The sequence below is a fragment of the Hyla sarda genome, chromosome 3, assembly GCF_029499605.1.
Source record: "Hyla sarda isolate aHylSar1 chromosome 3, aHylSar1.hap1, whole genome shotgun sequence".
NCBI lineage: Eukaryota > Metazoa > Chordata > Amphibia > Anura > Hylidae > Hyla > Hyla sarda.
The window spans coordinates 246,384,193-246,402,332 of record NC_079191.1 but is presented as its reverse complement, the minus strand read 5'-3'; the positions used below and the strand labels follow the sequence as shown (position 1 = coordinate 246,402,332).

At 42.7% G+C, this 18,140-nt stretch overlaps 2 protein-coding genes across 6 annotated transcripts in view; one reads left to right on the top strand and one right to left on the bottom strand.

The window, feature by feature from the left end:
- LOC130362245 (G-protein coupled receptor family C group 6 member A-like) overlaps positions 1-18,140 on the bottom strand; it is an 87,036-nt gene that overhangs the window by 30,933 nt on the left and 37,963 nt on the right. For 2 of the 5 annotated variants that reach the window (XM_056566407.1, XM_056566411.1), the window contains exons 2-4: positions 14,174-14,471; positions 10,066-10,923; positions 7,971-8,183 (exon numbers count right to left, since the gene is read on the bottom strand). In XM_056566407.1, the coding sequence (XP_056422382.1) occupies positions 7,971-8,183; positions 10,066-10,923; positions 14,174-14,455 (1,353 nt within the window). In that variant the 5' untranslated portion in view covers positions 14,456-14,471. Of the gene's footprint in view, positions 1-4,982; positions 5,129-7,970; positions 8,184-10,065; positions 10,924-14,173; positions 14,472-18,140 lie in introns of all 5 variants that reach the window. The other 3 variants (XR_008891329.1, XM_056566409.1, XM_056566410.1) reach the window with 3 other exon arrangements.
- Positions 6,238-18,140, top strand: part of GPRC6A (G protein-coupled receptor class C group 6 member A) — a 159,962-nt gene continuing 148,059 nt past the window's right edge. Inside the window, exon 1 of the mRNA XM_056566406.1 lies at positions 6,238-6,459. The gene's annotated coding sequence lies outside the window, so the exon portion shown is untranslated. The remainder of the gene's footprint in view (positions 6,460-18,140) is intronic.

Genomic DNA, 18,140 nt, shown 5'->3' with positions numbered 1-18,140 from the left:
CTGGTCACTGGGATGTTGAACCTGTTGACGAGAGAGGCCAAAATAAAATTTCCTGCAGATCCAGAGTCCAAGAAGGCCACTGTAGAGAAGGAGAAGGCAGAGGCAGACATCCGCACAGGCACAGTAAGACGTGGAGAAGCAGAGTAGACATCAAGGACTGTCTCACCTTTGTGCGGAGTCAGCGTACGTCTTTCCAGGCGGGGAGGACGGATAGGACAATCCCTCAGGAAGTGTTCGGTACTAGCACAGTACAGGCAGAGGTTCTCCATACGGCGTCGTGTCCTCTCTTGAGGTGTCAGGCGAGACCGGTCGACCTGCATAGCCTCCACGGCGGGAGGCACAGGAACAGATTGCAGGGGACCAGAGGAGAGAGGAGCCGAGGAGACGAAACGCCTCGTGTGAACAGAGTCCATATCTTGGCGGAGTTCCTGACGCCTTTCAGAAAAACGCATGTCAATGCGAGTGGCTAGGTGAATAAGTTCATGAAGATTAGCAGGAATTTCTCGTGCGGCCAGAACATCTTTAATGTTGCTGGATAGGCCTTTTTTGAAGGTCGCGCAGAGGGCCTCATTATTCCAGGACAATTCTGAAGCAAGTGTACGGAATTGTACGGCATACTCGCCAACGGAAGAATTACCCTGGACCAGGTTCAACAGGGCAGTCTCAGCAGAAGAGGCTCGGGCAGGTTCCTCAAAGACACTTCGGATTTCCGAGAAGAAGGAGTGTACAGAGGCAGTGACGGGGTCATTGCGGTCCCAGAGCGGTGTGGCCCATGACAGGGCTTTTCCGGACAGAAGACTGACTACGAAAGCCACCTTAGACCTTTCAGTGGGAAACAGGTCCGACATCATCTCCAGATGCAGGGAACATTGGGAAAGAAAGCCACGGCAAAACTTAGAGTCCCCATCAAATTTATCCGGCAAGGATAAGCGTATCCCAGGAGCAGCCACTCGCTGCGGAGGAGGTGCAGGAGCTGGCGGAGGAGATGACTGCTGAAGCTGTGGTAGCAACTGTTGTAGCATAACGGTCAGTTGAGACAGCTGTTGGCCTTGTTGCGCTATCTGTTGTGACTGCTGGGCGACCACCGTGGTGAGGTCAGTGACAACTGGCAGAGGAACTTCAGCGGGATCCATGGCCGGATCTACTGTCACGATGCCGGCTGGCAGGTAGTGGACCCTCTGTGCCAGAGAGGGATTGGCGTGGACCGTGCTAGTGGACCGGTTCTAAGCCACTACTGGTTTTCACCAGAGCCCGCCGCAAAGCGGGATGGTCTTGCTGCGGCGGTAGTGACCAGGTCGTATCCACTAGCAACGGCTCACCTCTCTGGCTGCTGAAGATAGGCGCGGTACAAGGGAGTAGGCAGAAGCAAGGTCGGACGTAGCAGAAGGTCGGGGCAGGCAGCAAGGATCGTAGTCAGGGGCAACGGCAGAAGGTCTGGAAACACAGGCAAGGAACACACAAGGAACGCTTTCACTGGCACTAAGGCAACAAGATCCGGCAAGGGAGTGCAAGGGAAGTGAGGTAATATAGGGAAGTGCACAGGTGAAAACCCTAATTGGAACCACTGCGCCAATCAGCGGCGCAGTGGCCCTTTAAATCGCAGAGACCCGGCGCGCGCGCGCCCTAGGGAGCGGGGCCGCGCGCGCCGGGACAGAACAGACGGGGAGCGAGTCAGGTAGGGGAGCCGGGGTGCGCATCGCGAGCGGGCGCTACCCGCATCGCGAATCGCATCCCGGCTGGCAGCAGGATCACAGCGCCCCGGGTCAGAGGACGTGACCGGAGCGCTGCAGCGGAGGGAGTGAAGCGAGCGCTCCGGGGAGGAGCGGGGACCCGGAGCGCTCGGCGTAACAATATGTTACCTCTCTTCTTGCTCACATAGTGTGAGCTGCCGCCAGGAGGCAATGGGCGTGCCCCAGCAGGTGCTACGTCACTGAAGCCTGCTGGGGGGACCGCTTCCGCCCTCCCTTCGCCGAGAAGGAGCAGCGGAATGAGAATCTGCATGGCTGGTTCACTACACCGGCCGGGAGAAGGTGAGACCACTCTGTTACCTGTCTCCAGCCTGCAGCTACTGACGGCTGTCATCCTCGTTGCCTCCAGCCGCACAGCCCCTCTGTCTGCTCACAGTGCCCACGGCTATGAGCGGAGAGCAGAGGTCACAGCCACAAGGACTGTTGGCGAACAGCATGGCTGTCACCCGCGGTGACTGGTAGCGGGGTGCAGGACTGACAGCTGTAGGCACTAGAGATGATCACATTTTTTTTAAATTCGATTTGGCTGATTCGCCAAATTTAAAAAAAAAATTAGATTTGACCCAAATAAATTCACAGTGAATAAATATAATAGAGTGTGTGTGTGTGTTTTTAACTTTTTTCACTTTTTTTTCTTTATTTTGTAATTTTTTTTTAGGTAGTACTATTACTCCCAGCATGGAAAAGACTGTTCCATGATGGGAGTAGTAGTACCTGTACTAATAGACAGATCGCCCTGGGGTATGACACCAATTGCAATCTTCCTATATAATGTATAGATGCGTCCGGCCGCTCTTCTGCGTGATCCTGCACTATGTTCTGCGCTGTGAAGTTGTTCACATCACACATTCATATTTCTTGCAGAGAGCTGTAATTGGCCAGATGGTTCCAGCCAATTACAACTCTCTGCGGGAAATATGAATAATAGGTATATTTATATATATATATATATATATATATATACGGCAGTGCAGGGGACCAAGAGGCCGTGTCCCACATCTATACATTATACAGGACGATCGCAGTGGGTGTCAGGAGTGACAATCGCTGCGATCTGTCTATTAATGCAGGCACTGCAGCTCCCAGCATAAAGCTGATAGTGCTCCATGTTGGGAGCAGTAGTACCTTTAGTTAAGGACAGATCACAGTGGTATCACTCCTGACACCCACTGCGATCGTCCTGTATAATGTATAGATGCAGAGCACGGCCGCTCTTCTCTGGTCCCCTTCACTGCCGTTTATAAATATATATATATATATATATATATATACCTATTATTCATATTTCCGGCAGAGAGTTGTGATTGGCTGGAACCATTTAGCCAATCACAGCTCTCTGCGGGAAATATGAATCTGTGATGTGAAGAACTTTACATCGCAGAACATAGTGCAGGTTCGCGCAGAAGAGCGTCCGGCCGCCCGCATCTATACATTATATAGGAGGATTGCAACGTGTGTCAGACCCTGGGGTGATCTGTCTATTAGTACAGGTACTACTACTCCCATCATGGAACAGTCTGTGTAGTACTACCCAAAAAAATTAAAAAATATATAAAAAGCGAAAAAAGTTAAATCACACAGACACTTTATTAAACACATTATTAAAATACATTACTTTAAAAAGTTTTACAAAATGAATTATAAAAAATATATAATTTTTACATTTAAATGGCCCCTTTCTACATTTTTACTATTGTCGGCTAAATTGGTCCCTGTTTAAAAGTTAACAAAAATGTTGTTAAATACATTTTTTTACTGCAAAAACTCAGTGGAATCTCAGCTTTAGAGTAATAACAAAATGGAGTGAATGAAGAAATTCGTTATTTCGAATCGAGTGGAAATTAGGATTTGATCAGAATCTAATTTTTCATGAAATTTGGAACGCATTTGGATTTGTTTGATTCGATTCGCTCATCTCTAGTAGGCACTGTGAGAGCGGGGCTGTGTGGCTGAAGTCAGCGGTGATGACAAATATCCCTTTACTTTAGGGCTCTGCGAGTGAGGCAGCCGCAGTGACTGGGAGCAGTCAGCTGGGGGGGGGCGAGAGCGAGGCTTCTGGCTGTAAATACTCAGTCTGCCTAACAGCTGAGCTGCAGCACACCCTCCCCCACAACCAATAGCTGCGGGCACAGCGTTTGCTCCCCCCTGTCTGATTGACAGACAGGGAGCAGCGCTGTGCTCATCACGTGTCTGAGATTTCGGACTCATGCCAGGCCAGCATGAGTCCGAAATCAATAAGAAACTAGCGGCCGGGACATGTAGGGAGACCCCAAGTGGTGGGTTTTCCTAAGTGAAAATAAACATGGAAATTACGATTTTTTTAATAACATATATTTATAAACTTGTTAGTAATAGCTTGCTTAGCAACATATACAAACTTTGTTTCATGACAGGTACTTTTTAAATGACACAAACATACAACATATTGTGCTACATACTAGCATAATAAACTGTGAACAAACAGGTCCTTACATGGCCTACAAAAATGGCACACCTCTGTGAATATTTTAATTGTGGATCTTTCCACAAATCCATAATAAAAGTGAAGCTATTCCACAGCAAAATCCACATTAAAAACAAAGTCACCCGCACTATCTACCTGTATATTTAGGTTAGTCTGGGTGACCCTGCTGCCATGTTCACATGGTGTGAAATGTACAGCAGAATGACCACACCTTAAACATGTGCGGACATTCCACACATTTGAATAATCCTGCGGGCGCTAAGACCGCTCAGAAATGTGATGTGTTTTGGCATCCACGTATTATGGCGTTTTTGGGGCTTTTTTTTTTTATTTACATAATGAAAGAATCACATGACCTGTAATGAGAAAAATTCAGATGACAAAGCACCACATTAAAATGCCTATACTAATACCAAAAACAAACTAAAAAAACTGCATCATGAAAACAAAACTTAAGGGACAGTCTAAGGGAGGTTTCACACACAGCATTTTGTGGCAATTTTTCATTCATTGTTTTAAATCAAAGCAAAAAGTAGATTCAAAACTAACAAGGAATATAAAGGAAAGACTTAGGCTAGGTTTCCACAAAGGTTTTTTTCTGGCGTTTTTCAAAAAACTACCACTGCCAGGCATCTGAGGAAGCCCTATAATACTGTGAAACGTGTCACATTGCATTGTGGGAAATAAATGTGTTTGTCCCTTGGTAGTCTCGCAGTGCCTGATTCTATCCTGGCATCACCTGGAGGAAACGAGTTTGGAATGCTAATTACCTGCAGAACCTCTTCATGTCATTGTCATTGTGGCCTTCAGACCAATCTCTGGCTATCATTGCATTGGAGACAATAGTGCGACTCATTGCTGAAGAAGATAGACCTCCATTCCATCCTCCATTGCTATCTATCAGCACCATGATAGCCTATAAGAACGGTTACATGAGGTCAATGGAACACCTGTTGCAGGACATCTGGCTCAAAGCCCAATGTTGTGCAAGTGCCTTCTGATTTGTGTAGACAGTGTTCAGCTCTAGACATAGAGTACAAAACGGCTGACTATACGCCATTCTTCTAATCTAACGATCTGTCCATGCAGAGATTCATCTCCGTGCACTTCTTGCTGTCATTCCAGTTTGTCTTTGGTCTCCCAACCATTGGTACAAGCAACATTGAATAATGCTGACCTATCGGCCTACTCACATAGCAGAGTGATATGTCAAAGTCTCTCAGGTTAAGGATTATGTCCCTCAGAGTTTGCAAAAGGTGGCAATAGCTGACACATAGACAAACAAGGAGGCATTGCCAAATCATACTGTACGGACTGATCCAATTTATGTGTATTTATAAAAAAGTGCTTTTAGTCTGGATTTTATACCATTGAAGCCCCTACTACATGCAACAGATTGGCCAAACAAGCAAGAATAATCCCAATTGACACCTATATTTGTATATGGCATTCACAGCTACATGATGTCTGTTTAGATCCTAAAATATGGCGAAAAAAACTCAACATTGAGTATAACACATAGAGAAAAGGAGTTCACAAGATTCCGCTTAGATTAAAATATTATCTTTATTAAATTCAATTCATAAAAGTGACGACAGCAGTCTCAAAACTGGGACAAAAATCAAGGCCTCAGTGATTGGGCCAGGCAACCAAACAGAGCTTGTATAGTAAAAAGTTATATCTGGGAGCACTTATCTGATCTTATTGTGCACCTTTAGGGGTTGTATACCACTACTAATAGCCCCACAGTAATATCACTGTCATTAAGGTGCTACACAACCCTATTTTAATTACTACATCTATAACTTCAGTGCAAAAATTATCGCTACTCAATTAAAAGGTGCATATCTAAGGAATGCAAATACCGCTACTCAATAGTAAAGTGCATAATGTAGTAATAAAGTGCCTAGTGCTTACCCATTTTTCCGCTGCTCTGTACCCCAACGCCGTTTCATAACCTTTTTCAAGGGGCTGTTGCTGTCTAATGCCTCCAAATTACCTGTATTTATACCTCAGACCCGGAAGTTGCTGCACTGTGTAAGCGGTCACTGTATTGCGCAGCCGTGACGTCCGTGCCCACGATCTCCTGCCCCACTTCCGGCTCATTCACCAGACTGCGCAGGACCGGCGAACTACATCACCGGGCATGGACACCTGGTTCCAGAGACGGGCGAGACAGGGCAGCTAGGCAACGGACGCCACACCGGCGCACTGGAGCGCCCACACATCGCTGGTGTTAAACAAAGGGTAAGTGGAATCCTATTACTATGTACTATGCGAGAATTTTTCGTCACAGTGCTCCCAGATTATACAAATTATAAGTGAATTCATACATAATTACATAAGCATTCATTACATTTAAGTATACTTATTTGATACTTAAATTTCTGTGCAAAATCATGAATACAAAAAATACATCTTATTATCAAAATTACAAAAATCATCAAAATACTAAAATATATTATACAAAAAAAATGTTATTATACCCAAAATACACTAAGTAATGTAACAGATTGGAGCTAGGTGCTTGAAATGTGATTATTTGCATACCTTAGTAACACCTGCTACTTCCTTATGGCTTATCCTTTTTGATGTTGCAGTTTTAATGTTGAGGAATATTATATATTCTTACAGGGGTAGGAACTCTGGGGGTATTTACTAAAACTGGCTAATTCTTAGACAGTGCAAATACAATCGTCAAATGCCCCAGATTTATCAAAGTAGCTCAGGCTGATTTATAAATTTAATGCATCTGTAGATTGTCTAGTTGAGTACTGCAATGGAATTGTGATCCTGTGATGCCCACAGAACCCGATTTAAAACTTCCAGGAGTGGGTGGCTGTTAGTCTTGTGCGAGTGGGAACATACCAGCAGGTCCCACAAAATCCTGCGCAGTCAAGCAAACATTTAAAATGTCACATGGGGTAATGAAATGGCATAAGGGGGTAATGAAATGGCAAATGGGGGCTATCTCAGTGGGATTGGACATAGATGTTGCAGGAGTGGGCGGGAGTGGAACACACACCTTACGGGAGCAGACAGACGGTAATAGTCAGAAATCCAACAGGAGAGAGCAGGAGTGGAATTAAGAAAACAGACCCAAGCAGGGCTTTACTGTCGAGTCTAAGTCTGTTGTAGTAGGGCACCAGGCCAATCAGCTGCAGCGAAGGTGGCTGCACCTCCCAGAGATGGGCTTTTTTAGTCACTTCACTATACTGTCATTCTGTAACTTTGGTGCTCTCTTGGTTTCTGACTCTTGGCCTGTCACCGAGCAACCCTTAGATTGATGTTTTGATACCTTTTTGCTAGACTGTTTCTGACTTTGACTACCTGATATTCTTGATGCCCCTACATTTTGTCAAGTGTAGGGACCATTCTCCAGTTAAGGGCTGCCATTTAGATGAGATCATTTAGGTCAGAGTAAGGGCTGCACCACTCCCTACCCCAGACGTGACATCTGCACTGTCAAGTTTTAGCATACACCGACTACAAATTGGCTTACTTCAGGAAAACATAACTTGTCAAATTTTGATGCATGGTATTAAATTTTAGGCCACGCCAATTTCTGTCTTTGACAAGGCCCTGTTCTAATAAGTTCTAACGAGTATGGTGCTTTTTCCTGTTTTTTCAAGTACATGTGAAGCCAAAATTCAAGTAATGTGAGCCTCTGTTTTTTTTAATATGCAGGTCTATTTAAGAGCTTAACTTAATAACTGATTTGTTATTGAGTTATTTTGCTAGCTATGCCATTTTATTACCTGGTTTTCATTTGTGTTCCACTGAAGAAAGCTTCTGTTGATGCTGATCTTGCCTTCTGATATGTCATATTTGCCAACAATCTGAACTGTGCTTGTTGTCTTTGTGAAATGCCAAGTAATGACATCATATCCAGTTAAGAGATCTCCAGAAGAATCAAATTGGTAAGTTTCACCATTGAAGGAAAAAGTCCCATTCTTTAGTTTTTCAAGTAGCTGCATAAGATAATGTAATATTTTATGAAAAGTCTTAACTGGAATAAGAAATAAAAGTGAGCATACCGTATGAGAAACAATGAAGTTATATACAGAACTCTAGATACATACAGGGTCAGTTTCACATTAGCACAATATGAATGTATTTTAATGAATGGGTTTAATGAAGAGAAGCATCACTCAGGGCCTATCTAGCCCCGAGTGATGCTTCTATTCTTATTTGTGTATACAGAGAGATGCGTTAGGCTGCATTCACACCACGATTCTTAAATACGGGGACCGGATCCTTCTCGGAGATGTGAAAACCAGGCACTCCCGTATATCTGCCGGACCCGACCCCATCTCATTCAATTGTATGAGCCGACTGGAATCAGATAGTAACTCTGGTCAGCGAATTTTTGCTCCGTATCCGGTTTTGTCACCAGACTTATAACCGTAGTATACCACAGTTTTAAGTCCGGTCACAAAGCCAGATATGGGGCAAAAATGAGCCGACCAAAGTCACTGATGAGATGGGGGCCGGGTTCTGCTGGGATACGGAAGGCAGTTTGGATCCATGATATGTGTCAATGGTTCAATGGTCGCAAGATCTGACCAATTAGATTTGGCATATCACTGGTAAACACCTGTATCACTGAAGTACAATGCACTGATTGGATGGCTCGTAGTGTCTCTTTACAGTACATTGAGAAAGTACCGTGGTGTCTGAAATGTGTTTACAAAGATGGTAGCTCGTTTTCCACTTATGCTTTTATGGAGTTTTTTGTAATGTTTTTAGGAGATTATATAAAACTCCAGAGTTTTTATTACATATGTTTCCTGGAGATAGACCTCTACTAATACTGTATTGATGTTTCCTGCTGGTGGACAGCAGCACGATTGAGCACTAAATCATGTGCAATGAGTATCCGTACTAATTTTACAGAAAACAAGTTATCTATATTGTCTGCTCACTGAATGATAACCCAAAAACAAAAACAAGTCCTTGTACACAAACATGTATTTTACATTCATTTTAAACTGATATATGTTCATATTTTTGGTAAAGAACCATTTAAAAACATTGTTGACTAAGCAACTGCAGAATATCTGGCATTGCACTACCCCTAAGGACAAGCCTTCTGTTTCTCCATTGCTGTCCACAGATATACAGTTAGGGGCAAGGTCATACATGCCATATTTTGCTGTCTATTTGCTGATGTGTATTTTTCTACCCATAGAAGTCAACAGGTAGCAAAATCAGCTGCAGAAAAAGTGCAGCAAAATATACAGCAAAATACGGCATGTGTGACCCGATCCTAATAGTGTTAACTGAGATTACTCTTCAAGTATAACTGCTGCACTCAAAAGTGGCATTACTAGTATCTATTAACGAGATTTTGAGAACTTGTAGGGAGGGCCCTCTTTCCTTCGTCATCTATCTAAATATAGTTTAACTATGTGGCCAGCATAACATCTCATAGATGGCTGTGCATGAAAGAATGAAAAGGTTCATTCTTTCTGCAGACACGGAAAACAAAATTTCTGTGCCAGAAATGTCTGGCATGGAAATTATGCCATGTGCATAGCGCAGCAGAATCCTGTTAAGTTCAATGGGACTGAGCTGCAGCAGAATCTCCATGCATTCCACTTCTGAATTCCACATGGAAAATCGTATGAACGTGTGAACATGGCCTTAGGGTATGTCCTCACTAGGTAGATGGGACACAAATTTCAGAACAGATTCCACACTGAAAATTGCTCATTAGAAAATCAGCATCCCATGCGTGTGAATGTGATGTTCACAATACTAATCTGTCATCAATCTAGCTAAAGTAAAAATATTTTAGCAAATCACATAAAACAATTTAATACCATTGTCTTTCTAAAGAATCTATCTTACCTGACTTGGTGAGAAGTCCAACCTTTTTTCACAAACTCCATTTGTGCATAAAAGCTTATTTAGAGCGTTAGCTATGGCTATAACAGCCAAATGAGTACTATATGTTTCACTCCACTCAATATTTTCCACCAAGAAGTTATCATTTACAAAAGAGAGATTCCCCGTTTGACATGCAAGTGGGGACTTGAGTTCTAAAGGACTGTTAAAAATACAGTTTTTAGAGGATGAATTTACACATTTCATATATTCCCTGTATTCTTCAGTACAGTCAAATCTTAATTCTTTATATTCTTCAAGAAAATGATTAACATGTTCTGGACCTGGAATTTTCAAATTGCTTAGATAATCTTCAAATCCCATAATATAGCCCATTTTGAAAGTGAGTCCAAGAAATGTACCAGCCAGTTCAATGTTTTTAATACTTATAACTTCATTTGAAATTGACCAGCTGTCAGTGGCAATCCAGACTTTGGAAATATTCTGTTTAATACAGTCTTTAATAAGTTTGGCAATAATAGGGCCTTTCGCAAATACAACCAGAACGTTAGTTGAACTAGCACTTATGTCACTTACTGCACTGTCTAAGGAGGCTTGCAGAAGTGGATGATCCACATAGGATGGCACTGTTTTAGAAAAAGCTGTGCATATTCCTTCTAGTTTGAGAAGACTATTCAGACTATCCTGAGCTGACTTTCCATATTCGTCATCACTTGAAATTATTCCAACCCAGTTCCATTTAAATGTTTTTATCAGCTCCACGATGGCTTTTGTTTGATGTGTATCACTTGGGATGGTTCGTAAAAATGAAGGGAACCTTATTTTGTCACTTAAGGCTGCAGCAGATGATGCTGGGCTAATCTGCATAAATTAGAAATAAACATAAAATTAGTTTAGATCATGAGCAATAATAAATTAACTTGTAATGAACATTTACAATTTTTTTCTTAAGGGAGTATTCTCATCTGGGACATTTTTGGCATAACCACAGGATGTTCCACAACTACCCCATAGATTCAGGTCCCACCTCTTGGACCCACACCTATCTCTAAAACTAGGGCTCTCTGGCCCCATCTGGCCTACTTGCAGCTGTCAGAGGTAATAGTGTAGGGAAATACAGTCAAGCCATCAGTTTTACGCATTTTCCATTACTCCCATTGACTTTAATCAACTGGTGCCAGAAAGTTAAACACTTTTGTAAATTAGACACAAAGAAAGGAATGTGTGCTGCTCACAACCAAGTCCCCGAGGTTTAATGCGGCTAAAAGATCGATCCCCACCGATATAATTAATAAATACAAAATTAACTGCACCTCAAGGAAACTGTTTGTTTGAAAAAATGTGGAAATATTTAAAATACAATAAAAAATTACCTATAAAAATATACATAGTAATTAGAGCGATACTGGAGATGTAATAATATTCTATGCCATTGGGCCCTAATGGCAAATATTAGAAAAGTAGATGTGGCACTGCCAATTTTATGGAAGTCAGTAATACTGGTTGATACAGAATGCCGATAATCTGGAAGAGACTGGTAATCCGCCAATTAGATGTTAAATGTATTTAAGTCTCTGCGGAGATTAAATAATGCTGCCCATAGTCTTTGCACAAATAAATGGTTTTCTCACCGTGTCCAGAGCAGCTGGTCCCGTACTGCGACGGGCCAATGTTATCAGTCCTGCGGTTGCTGGGAAATTACCGGCGGTTATTATGTAGAGTGATCCTCACGAGCCTGTTAAATGTGGAGCTCTGGCATGAGACTCCTCTGTGCGGGGTCCGTGCTGGCAGTGTGCCCATATTGGCGTGCCGGTCCCTCGCTGTAGATTTTGTAGTAGGATACTCGTGGTGGAAACAGACAAACTGGAAGTACGCCCGGTGAGTGGGACAGCTAGTTAGGAGACCAGGTGCGGTGGAGCGGCCTCCTTCTGTTCTTTGTATCACGGCTGCAGTATAGTTGGCAGTGCTGTATTATATTGCTCTGTTCAGATTAGATTGGAGCCTAGAAGCATTTCAGGGTGCTGGAAATGACCCCTTCCTCAGTAGGCAAATGACAATCTCCGCAGAGACTTGAATACATTTAACATCTAATTGGCGGATTACCAGTCTCTTCCAGATTATCGGCATTCTGTATCAACCAGTATTACTGACTTCCATAAAATTGGCAGTGCCACATCTACTTTTCTAATATTTGCCATTAGGGCCCAATGGCATAGAATATTATTACATCTCCAGTATCGCTCTAATTATTATGTATTATGTTTTATTTTTATAGGTAATTCTTTATTGTATTTTAATAAATATTTCCACATTTTTTCAAATGAACTGTTTCCAATTTTTTTCACTGTGTGCCCAATAGGGCAGTATCCTTGAGGTGCGGTTAATTTTGTATTTACATTTGTAAATTACTTTTTTTTTAAAAAAATAATTCTTCCAGTACTTATCAGCTGCTGTATGAGCCACAGGAAGTTGAGTTGTTCTTTTCTGTCTGACCACAGTGCTCTCTGCTGACACCTCTGTCTATGTCAGGAACTGTCCAGAGCAGGAGCAAATCACCATAGTGAACCCCCAGGATCTCCGCTGCAGCACCCCGCTATCATTACTTCACAGAGCAAACTCTCTATACAGGGGCCGGAGCATTGTGATGCCACGGCTCCACCTCCTCGTGATGTCACGGCCCGCCCCCTTAATGCAAGTCTTTGGGAGAGGGCGTGATGGTCACCATGCCCCCTCCCATAGACTTGTATTGAGGGGGCGGGCCGTGACGTCACAAGGGGGCGGAGCCATGATGTCATGATGCTCCGGCCCCTATATTGGCCGTCATTACGCAAAGAGCGAGTTTGCACTGTGCAGTAATGATAATGGGGTGCTGCAGCAGAGATCCCTGAGGTCCCCAGCGGCGGGACCCCTGCGATCTGACATCTGATACCCTATCCAAAGGAAGATGCTAGGGGCGGAGTACCCCTTTAACTATCTTACACCAGTTGATTTGAAAAAAAAAATGTTTTCCACCAGAGTACCCCTTTAAGCCAAAAATTCAGTGGCCAAGGAAGAAAAAGTGAGTATTAAGTGATAACCCTAACGGGTTCCCTGTGCAGTTTAAAGCTAGGTGATACAAAAGACATTGATTACTGGGAAGGAAACAACAACTAAATCCATCTGTGAAAATACAACTAAAGCCAAAACTTGAAGTAGAGGCCCACAAAAGCTCCATCTCCATGGAGACACTGTCTCCCACCTCATTGTGTATGATGTATATATGTGTATATATATATGATGAATCCAACCAAAACATTTTAAGTGCTTGAGTTTGTTAGGGTAGCTGATGGGTCTCTAATACACTTAAGGGGGACATGTATCATTATTTGTGTAAGGTAGAAGCAGTTTACCCCTTTTCCCGAATTCTAAATTATGTGCAGAAGCGCTAAATTTATCAATCAAGTGCAATGAGCTTCATAAATTGCGGGCAAATATAGTGATCTCCTCAATCCACTCTTTGGAAAATAGAATCGATGATTTAGAGCATCTTGCTACGTTAAGTCCAAAATGGCTTATATTTGCGGGGGGAAAAAACAGCTCTTGCGGCAAAATTTTTGGTGTAAAGGAAAAGTACGCAGTTAATAAATCCATGCATACTATAGATGTCACTCCAAGGTACCCTGATTCAGCCACATCTGGAGGACATGCTCTACCAAAACGTGCGCAAAAAAATGCGCAAAAAAAAGGGCTTGCGCAAAATTTTGCGCAAAAAATACACACAAAACAGGGGTAAAATCTTTGATACATGTCCCCCAAGGTTCACATCCGATTGACAGCAGTGTAATTACCAGTCTATGAGACAATATCAGCCTGTGTATTGTAAAGGGGTTTTCTTTACTTCCTATCTGGAGAATATAGAAGTGTTGGAGAATATAGAAAAGTAGTAGTAGATCAGCAAACATACTACTAAAGGTTACTAGGTTTAAGTAGAAGAACTGCTTCAATGCAGATGAAAGGGCATTAAAATCATAGGAACAGATCCTAATTTCCCTATTAATATGACACACTGTATGTTTACCACAGTAAATATAATACATGCTTTACAATATGTCAGGTCCAAATAAATTCATACCTGTGGTATAAGATAAAGGCCTAGAATCTGGGAAACAGCAATGGAAATTTCTGAATAAGTTTCTCCCACGACTGCTTTGATGGGTCCTATATATTTTCCATTGCTGCAGTCAGTAGAATTTAGCATTGTTGTAAATTCTGGAATAAAGTTTAGTGTTGCTTGAACGGCTTTCAAAGTAACAGAACATGTGTCATATAGCTCATAGCCCAATTTAATTCCTTCTAGCAGGGTGGAATTATTAACCTTTTCAATGGCATAGATCATGGAAAGAGCTTCCACCATGCTTTTTACTTGTAAACTGGAAAAACCAAGAACAAAAAGACTCAATACAACAAGAATGAATACAATTACAGGTACATTGAATATATCAGCATGTCAAAGGTTGTTCTTTGGGTTAATTGTGAAGATCCGTCCGGATTTAGGGGATAGATAAGGTCCAGTGATCTTGCAGAGTGCTTAGGGATTGATACACTCATGGTTTTGTAATGATCAGCCGTCGCCCCAAGGCTCGGGCCTAACTCACTGATGACAGCAGCGCAGATCCTTCTCTCACAACAGCCCACGAGGAAAGAGATGTTGCTTGCTTGGCTGCACAGGAACAAGAGAGCGAGCAATGGCCGCCGCGCCCTTATATGGGCAGGGGAGGGCCCTTTTGATTGGTCCGAATAGCTGTCACTCACCGTTACAAGGAACGATGGGTGCAATACGTCATAGGGACCTCCAAAGGTCCTTAAGCAAAAACCATAGAGTTTACCTGATCATGTTACCCGCGGGTCCTGCTACGCTCTGTAGAGCGTAAACTGTTAAATTACTTGTAAACTCTGTAAACTGTTAAATTACTAATACCTAGGAGAGGAGAGGTGACAAGGGGCAGACTAGATAAGAAGGACCCCGACGTCCTAGGGACTCTGGCTATGGGGACCTATATACAGGTACCGTATCGGATGCGGTACCGGGACACCACAAACCCCCTTACTTAAGATAAGTCGACCTTGACGCCTGTCCCCTAAGGCAGAGGAACTAGGATTAGACCAGGATGATACTTATAAATTTGCTATACATCCTAAGTAAACATTGAACACATTTACATTATCTGATACCCTTACTAGTATCTGAATCTAGACAATAGAAATCTTTCTAGACATTGGTGCTATCTAGACATCAATACTATCTAGACATTAATGCTATCTAGACATTAACAAAGCTATATAAGCTTTAGTTTCTATCTTCTTATACATTTTATTAAACTTACTATACAATTAGGCAGCTATTTGATATCTAGTTATTAGCTCCTAAGACATTTTTATTAGCTCTCTACACATTTTATGAGGCTAACTAAACATTAGTACAGCTCTATATATCTTTAGCGTCAAGCTGACTAGACATTTTTATTATCTCACACATTTTAATCGCCAACAATGAGTTACCTGTTAGTACACGAAAGTTATACTGGCTAGCCGGAAGCTAGGTCACAGTAAGGTTGGCTGCTAGGGTCTATCGGCTACACGCTACTTACCCCTAGAGCACTTCACATAACCTACCTAGGTTACTTTAACCCCTTAAGGACACATGACGTACTGGAACGTCATGTGTCTGCTCCCGATCTTTAACACGGGGCCACGGCGTGGCCCCGCGTCATAGCGGGTCGAGCCCGGTCTCTAACAACGGCCGGGACCCGTGGCTAATAGCGCTCGGCATTGATCGCTGTGCCGCGTGCTATTAACCATTTAGAAGCGGCGTTCAAAGTTGAACGCCGCGTCTAAAGTGAAACTGAAACCATGCCAGTTAGCTCAGTGGGCTGTTTGGGATAGCCGCGGCGAAATCGCGGCATCCTGAACAGCTTACAGGACAGCAGGAGGGTCCCTACCTGCCTCCTCGCTGTCCGATCGCTGAATGACTGCTCAGTGCCTGAGATCCAGGCATGAGCAGTCAAGCGGCAGAATCATCGATCACTGGTTTCTTATGAGAAACCAGTGATCAATGTGAAAGATCAGTGTGTGCAGTGTTATAGGTCCCTATGGGACCTATACCACTGCAAAAAAAAGTGAAAAAAAGGGAATAAATATCATTTAACCCCTTCCCTATTAAAAGTTTGAATCACCCCCCTTTTCCCCATAAAAAAAAAACACAGTGTAAATAAAAATAAACATATATGGTATCGCCACGTGCAGAAATGTCCGAATTATAAAAATATATCATTAATTAAACCGCACGGTCAATGGCCTGCGCGCAAAAAAATTCAAAAGTCCAAAATAGTGCATTTTTGGTCACTTTTTATATCATGAAAAAATTTATAAAAAGCGATCAATAAGTCCTGTCAATACAAAAATGGTACCGTTAAAAACTTCAGATCACGGCGCAAAAAATGAGCCCTCATACCACCCCATACACGGAAAAATAAAAAAGTTATAGGGGTCAGAAATGACAATTTTAAACATATTAATTTTCCTGCATGACAAAATCAAACCTATATAAGTAGGGTATCATTTTAATCGTGTGGACCTACAGAATAAATATCAGGTGTCATTTTTACCAAAAAATGTACTACGTAGAAACGGAAGCCCTAAAAATTTACAAAACGGCGTTTTTTTTCCAATCTTGTCTCACAATGATTTTTTTTCCGTTTCACTGTAGATTTTTGGCCACAATGACTGACGTCATTACAAAGTAGAATTGGTGGCGCAAAAAATAAGCCATCATATGGATTTTTAGGTGCAAAATTGAAAGAGTTATGATTTTTTAAAGGCAAGGAGCAAAAAACGAAAATGAAAAAATGGAAAAAACCCCGGTCCTTAAGGGGTTAAGAATTACGTGTCTAATTCTACATTCGCAAGAGCACCTACTGGCCAGACAGAGCATCTCACACGCGTAATACAGAGAAAAGAAGTATGAGTGTACCTAACAGTGGCAGGAATTGGGTATCAATATGCTACAATTCCTAAGTGTTACTTGAATGTGAGAAATATTTAGTTTTTGTGTATGTACTGAAGACTGAAGTAGTACATTTAAGTCAGTAATCTAAAGGACTATGTGTGCAAATACTATTTTAAGGGCAATCTTCCCTATTATTTTTGTTGAGACAGGTCTCTGAATTAAGGGTTAATTGCGAAGATCCGTCCGGGTTTAGGGGATAGATAAGGTCCGGTGATCTTGCAGAGTGCTTACGGATTGATACACTCACGGTTTTGTAAAGATCAGCCGTCGCCGCAAGGCTCGGGCCTAACTCACTGATGATAACAGCGCAGATCCTTCTCTCACAACAGCCCACGAGGAAAGAGATGTTGCTTGCTTGGCTGCACAGGAACAAGAGAGCGAGCAATGGCCGCCGCGCTCTTATATGGGCAGGGGGGGGCCGTTTTGATTGGTCCGAATAACTGTCACTCACCGTTACAAGGAACGATGGGTGCAATACGTCATAGGGACCTCCAAAGGTCCTTAAGAAAAACCATAGAGTTTACCTGATCACGTGACCCACAGGTCCTGCTACGCTCCGTACAGGTAATTAACCAATTATATACATTTGTACAATTATATTTATATAAATTCTAAATAAATTGTTAAATTACTAATACCTAGAGGAGAGGTGACAAGGGGCGGACTAGATAAGAAGGACTCCAACGTCCTAGGGACTCTGGCTATGGGGACCTATATACAGGTACCGTATAGGATGCGGTACCGGGACACCACACATTCTTCCCTGTTAGAAATTGTATCCTGTCTGTCTGGTATATCTGGTTGTCTAGTAGTTTTCCGTTTCTGGCCACTGCACTTTAGCGCAGGTAAGGGACCGGCTCCAAGTTGTCGAATCACCGCTTAGGGTGTTTGGGCAAGTAGGAAGGGAGAGTGTCACTATGGACAGCTTAGGGCTCACTCTCTCTGTCCCCAATTGGTTATGACAGGAAGGTCTCAGAAACATCAACAGCAGGGTAAAACTCGGGAAACGCTCTGCATGAGGTCATGTGACCTT